Source organism: Centruroides sculpturatus, unplaced genomic scaffold (genome assembly GCF_000671375.1).
Source record: "Centruroides sculpturatus isolate CEXI.00-Female unplaced genomic scaffold, Cexi_2.0 scaffold201, whole genome shotgun sequence".
NCBI lineage: Eukaryota > Metazoa > Arthropoda > Arachnida > Scorpiones > Buthidae > Centruroides > Centruroides sculpturatus.
In genome coordinates, this window is record NW_019384432.1 from 262954 (window position 1) to 269739 (window position 6786).

Here is a 6786-nt window from a genome sequence, read left to right on the forward strand (position 1 = left end):
AGGTGGAAAGATAATACAATAGTAATATACGAATACATCTTCCAGAACATAAATACAATTAATTCCACATGTGTAGAACTAATGAGTCAAACAACCGATACCTATTTCTAGTTTCATTCTAACAAACATCATAAAATCTACTTTAAATATTATGTAACACAAAAGGCACCATGGATCTACATGATTCCAAACATATAAAAACTTCAAACTATCCTCAATCAATAAAGCAACGTAAGTTTCCTTCCTGTAGTTCATACTTTGAAATGACAAAAGAAAATACGTAAATCGATAAACCTGGAAAATTAAATATTTCTCTGTTATAGCACTTTGTAAAGTGTCTGGGCTCAAAATAATCCATGTTACCTGATCCGCATTAAAACAGTTCCGTGAAGATTGTTGTAACATCAACTATTACAAAATTGAAAAAAATGTTCCTTGGTTTTTATGATCTGATCAATATCTAATACGGACAGTCCTCTGTTCACTCTTCGAAATGGCCTTCGTGCTGTCCAATATAACTAAATGGTAAATTTACTTTCCTTTGTTTTAACTTTTTCTACTATTGCTTTTTGGTCTCTCTAGCCAATAGTTCGATAATCTCATTCTGAATACTTTTCCCTAACTAGCCTAATAGTCTCAAATCAGTGTTGTTGTTTATTTTTATTTCCGCACACGCACAAAGCAGTACAGTGTCTTTGCACTTCCAGAAAATTTTCTGTGTCTTTTCGATTGCCAAATAATTCTATGTGATCGCTTCATAATCAGGTCAAAACGGTCCAGATGGTAGACAGTTCGACGAAACGGTTATCCTGCTTCCGTCAGCTAGATGATGCAATCTTTTTCAAACTTCATCAGTTGTGCATAGTGTTTTTTTTCAGCTGTGCACTTGTTGCATGAAGCCCGTAATATCTCCAAGCAACAGATACACTGGAAATTGTGAACAGGCGCTCTTGGATACTGTCGTAGAGATTTTAAAGCAATTTGGTAGCTTTACCTGACATTTACAAGTAATTAGACCATAACTATCAATATAATCACAATTACATACTTGTCAGAGTCAGCCGTGTGCTGAATTTTACAGTAATTGAGCAATTCTATCTGGATGCGTATCTTTTTTGTCAATGAGCAATGGCGGATACAAGGAAGGCTTAAGACCCTGTAGCTCTCTCCATTAGAACAGATAAAAAATAAAATTTGTTCATTTAAACTTCAAAACAATCTTTTTTTAAAAAGCATTTATGATAGCAAATATGGTTTATCGGACCATCCCAATATAATCGTCGGTCACATGTTAATAGAAGATATTTATTAATTATTCAAATATTTTTAAATTTTGAGTTAGCTTGTCCTTGGTACTTCAGAATTTGCTACTNAAGGTGGGGAGCTTACTCTCCTCTCTCCCCTGACCAAGCGATCTCTTCCCCTTCGTGACCCCCTCAGTTCTCCGAATACTTGACCATTGCAGATGTGGGGAGTTAAGGGGAGTGGTGTTAATGAGTAGCAGATTTTAAACTCTGCTTACACCCCCCTTCTTAGCCCTGTCATCACCCCTGTGATGATACAACTTTATATTGGTGAGGTGAGCTATTTTCTTGATTCCACTTTCCGTTCTATATATCACATTTTTAGGAATGTTGTCGTAGTATATTACTTTATCGACCCGATAAGGTCCTTTAATGTTTGGATGTTTTCCTCTCATACCACTTTGAACTAAAATCCAGGATCCAACTTTAATGTTTACCAAAGGTCCTACATGCTTCCTATCATAATATTTTTTGATGGAGTCTCGATATTTCCTTCTTTGTTCTTCGGTACGCTCTTGTTCGTACGATTGTAGATCTATAATACCGAATTCGCTGTCAGCCTCCAGTTTAACAACTGTACGTTGCCATTTGAATAATGGAGAGCAACCTAAATAAGAGTTGTAGCTACGATTTTCGTGGCGGACTGCAGCATCCAAGCAACTTTTCCACCCGCCTTTGAAATCTGGATAGCAATTAAGGAATTTCTTGAGATCCCGTATCTTTCTCTCACACACTCCGTTTCCCGCAGCATGATAAGGGGCTGTGGTTTTTAATGTGATATTCCTGTCTCTGGCCCATTGCCTGAAACTCTCCGATTTAAAGGTAGATCCGCAATCGCTGATGATAGTAGTTACCTTATTAAATAATGGTAATTTATCCAAATAACGGATGACACTACGCACATCTTCCTTCATAGCTTTAGCATACGTTATCCGTGTAGCTTCGTCTATGACCACTAAAAATGATTTAGTCGTTCTTACCCCTTCGCTTCGTTTCTGAAGCTCTGCAAAATCAATGTGTACCGTATTGAATGGTATTTTCGATTGTGGGGGTAAATAAAGTTGGTCTTGACGGGGTCGGTATTTAAACTTGACGGATTGACATATCGGACAGGTCTGCACGTAACGTTGGATACTTTGTCTCATGTTAGGCCACCAGAACCGTGCCCTTAATTTATAATAAGTCCTCCAAAACCCATCATGACCCCCACTGTCCGGATCATCATGATACCGCTGTTGATAATGTTGTTTTGAGTATTTTTCGGGACAATCAACCGGCCATTCTTGGTCTTCTGCCACTTGTGTTTGTCGATTTGGTGGACTGGCATAGATTTCACGCGAGGACACAATCTGGAGATGGCATCTGCGTCTGTCAATTCTTTTCCAGAGCGGTGGTTAATTTTCATATCATAGGTTTGTAGAAAGACTTGCCACCGACCTAACCTTCCTTTCGGTTCTTTTAATCCCATTAAAAAGGTAAGCGCTTGGTGATCGGTATGCACGATGAATTTCCTTCCCTCCAAGAAACTTTGAAAATATTTAATCGCCTTGATCACGGCTAAACACTCCTTTTCAGTTGTGCTGTAGTTAATCTCTGCTGACGTAAAAGTATATGATTGGTATCCTATCACTTGTAGTTGTCTTCCCCGAATAGCATCGGTGTCCCGCTGGTATAATATGGAGCCGCTGCCATAATGGGATGCATCGGTACAAAGCTCGAAGTTCAGCTTCCAATCAGGTGTTTGTAATATAGGATTTGATGTAATTCTTTGAATCAATTCTTGATAGGCTTGCTCACATTCTTTCGTCCACTCGAAGGAAACGTCTTTCTGTTTAAGTCGATCTAAAGGTCGAACGATAGCGGCATAATTCGGAATAAAAGCACGAAAGTGTCCAGTCAGTCCCGTGAAACACCTTACCGTGTGAAGATCATGGGGCCGAGGCATATTACGGACTTTTTCTATCGACTCTGCTGCTGTAGTTTTGCTAAAACCATCTATAACTCTTCCCAAGAATTTGATTTTATTTACATTAAATTCTGATTTATTTAGGTTTATAACAAAGTTTGCGTTGTATAGCCTCTCTAATACTCGATAGGTGAGCTCCGCATTACTTGTTTCATTGTCAGCCCCTGTGCTTATATCGTCGATATAATTCCGGACTTTTTCATTATCCAAGAGGTCCCCCAGTACCTTATTCATAACTTTTTGGAATAATGCTGGAGAATTTTTCCAACCTTGAGGCAAACGAGTATACTGATAGTGTCCAAATGGGGTGACAAACGCCGTATACTTTCTAGTCTCTTCACTAATTCCAATCTGCCAAAATCCATCTTTTAAGTCCAATTTTGTAAAATATTTACATCCTCCGAATCCATTGATGATATCATCTATTAAAGGAAAGGGATAAGGATCCAATTCCGTCACTTCGTTGATTTTCATATAGTTGTGAGCCAATCTATAATCGCCATTCCCTTTGGGAAGAACAACACAAGGAGAAGCATAAGGAGATGATGTTTCTTCTATTATGCCTTGTGCTAACATGTCTTTTATTTTGATCCTTAACCACTGATATTTGTCACGAGACAACCGATAGGGTTTACATTTAAGCACCTTCGTATCTGTTAAATTAAAATCGACAGTGAACTTTGGGGGTCTGGAATAATCGGGTTGATCGATACCCGGAAAATGCCGCAAAACGTCTTTTTTTTGTAGTATAATTTTGTCTGTTTTATCTAATAAGACTTCCTCCTTACCAAAATTCCAACAGATATTGAGTTTTCCCAATGTGTGGATCCCTAGCAAAAGTTCATAGTCCATTTCCTTAACGATAATCGCTTCTATGTGTTGAGTTCGATCTCTAAACTTTATAGTGGCCAACACACCTTCTTTATATACCGTGAGTGCTCCATTAAATGATTTTAAGACTGTATGTATCGGATGGGATTTTAGTTTGCATTTATCTACTAGTTTAAGACTAATTAAGTTGACCGTTGATCCTGGATCAAAAAAAAAACCGCACAATGCACGTTATTCACTTCCATTGAGAAAACACGAGGATCATTATGATCCGTGAATAAACAATGGTCCGATTTTGTCAGAGGGATCGGTAAACCCTTCTTTACTCGTTTTTTGCATCTTCCCTATTTTCCAGATTCTCATTCAAATAGTTTCTACCGGAAGGGAGACCACTATCAATTTCATTCACAGAGGTAAAACTTCGGTTACCACGCATATTATTATCCCTTCTTTCGATTTTCCTTGGTACCGATTTTTTGGTAGGTACCAATTTGCTCAATCCGACACGTAAGTCTTCTTTATCATTAAAATTGTGTTGTAGAAGAATAGCTTGCATATCCGCAGGTAGTCCACGCATTACCATGGTGATAAAGCTTTGTTTCCCAATATCCGGATATGCAAATTGGATACGCCGTTGTTTTGAAAATAATATTCTAATAGTGAACCACCACGATATTCCCACATATCCGCTGATATGGACAGTTGGATTCGATTCTGTCCGAATGCACTAAGAAAAGAGTTTTTCCATTCCTCCCAATTATCACCGATCCTATCTAGTACTCGAGAATTGTACCATTTTACGGCAATTCCCTCCAAGTAATTTCGAAGGTTACGAATCTTTTGTTCGTCGGTAACCCATTTGTGAGATGCACACGCGTGTTCGTATGAAATGATCCAAATACGCGCTTCCTCCGATTTTCCATCATATTTTTCTATATTGATCGTATCGCGTGATGGGTTTAGTGACATTTTTTCGATGGTATGCCGAAAAGAGTTCATAATTTTCAACGTCTCGGCTTGTTGGTCCATGTACAGCTTTTGCAACTGAACCATTTGCGCCAACACATCCGACTTCGGGTCATGTGAACTGTCCGTAGGAGGAGTACTGTCCGTAGCGCCCGGTCTTAGTAAAGTTTTATCAAGATAAAGCTCACCTTCTGTCTCCGATAATGAAATAGTTAGTGTCCGGTAATTCGTCATCGTCCGGCTAGCAGTTTGAAAAACCGCCGAGGATGAAATAGCGGGATGATTTTCGATTCCTTGAAATTCTTGATCGACCTCCGTCCATTCGTCTTCCCCTTCTACTTGATATCGGGAGATAATGTAGGAATCTTCGATCTTCTGTACTAAGAATTTGAAAAGCATAATTCTTTTCTACTTCTACTTCAAAACTATATAAACTCAACTGTGTACTAATAATCCTGTCGGCTGCGCCAATTTGTAATATTACAAAATTTAAAACTGCTACAATTTAACAAAAAGGAAAAGTCATTCTCAAGACGGAAAAATTTAACGTCCGTTTCCCAGATGTCCACTCTGCAAGGTGGGGAGCTTACTCTCCTCTCTCCCCTGACCAAGCGATCTCTTCCCCTTCGTGACCCCCTCAGTTCTCCGAATACTTGACCATTGCAGATGTGGGGAGTTAAGGGGAGTGGTGTTAATGAGTAGCAGATTTTAAACTCTGCTTACAAATTGTATTCTCTATTCTTGAAAATTATTCTATTTCAAAAACTCCAAATAAAACATACAAAATTAAAAAAAAAAAAGTAATTACAGCAAATTATTTAGAAAGAAATTTCTTAACATCTTATATTTAACAGAAAGAATAATTTGATTTTATTCATGTCGAGTGACTCTTTTTTATTCTAAATTAACTTTCATTAAAATATGTTTTCGAAATAAGTATACATAATAGTGAATACATTAACAAAAACTAAAAACGTTTCGAAATTAAAGTAATTGTATTACATTATTCCAACGTATAAATGTTGTTTCATTTGTAAATTGACGTCAGTATGAATTACTTATTTAAAAGAAAAGAAATTAAAATAAGACTTTTATTGATTGTCTAAGAGTTAACTAATTATCTTCTGTTATTAATTACTTAATCGAATACTTGAACATCTACTACTTGACTACTTGTCTATTTTTTCGTTATACTTGTTTTGTTTACAATAAAAAATGCCTATATAAAAATAGAATTTAACATCAAACTGTATTTATAAATGTATACAATTAAAAATGGAATTTTTCAAGTTTGTTATCTTATTACAATTATTAATACATTTAATATCCAATTTTGCTTATACATAATTTTCAAAACTTTCTCTTTACACTTCTACACTAACGTACAGTATAAAACATTATTACACATATCTGCATATGTATAATATAAAAGTATTTATACTTTATACGTAAAATATTTAAACAACGAACAAAGAAAAGTTTATATTATTTTTTGATAAATAATTATTTTTAATGTATTACATAGTTTTATTACTATATTCAGAAAGAAGATACGATAATGTATTTTTTCACTAATTGCTTTGATCTAGAAACAATTAACAACAAACGTGATTATCGTAGATAGGGATTATATTGCGATTGGTTGAATTTCTCTCGGATTAATCACAACGTGATCCTCATTTCCGACAATCATGTATATCGTTACTTCTTGTTCTGATC

At 36.3% G+C, this 6786-nt stretch overlaps 1 protein-coding gene across 1 annotated transcript; it reads right to left on the reverse strand.

Moving 5' to 3' along the window:
- Window positions 1-4314: 4314 nt before the first annotated feature.
- Window positions 4315-5563, reverse strand: LOC111619765. The gene has a single exon (XM_023361582.1). The coding sequence runs from the start codon at window positions 5464-5466 to the stop codon at window positions 4678-4680; it is 789 nt and encodes a 262-aa protein (XP_023217350.1). The 5' UTR covers window positions 5467-5563; the 3' UTR covers window positions 4315-4677.
- Window positions 5564-6786: the final 1223 nt, after the last annotated feature.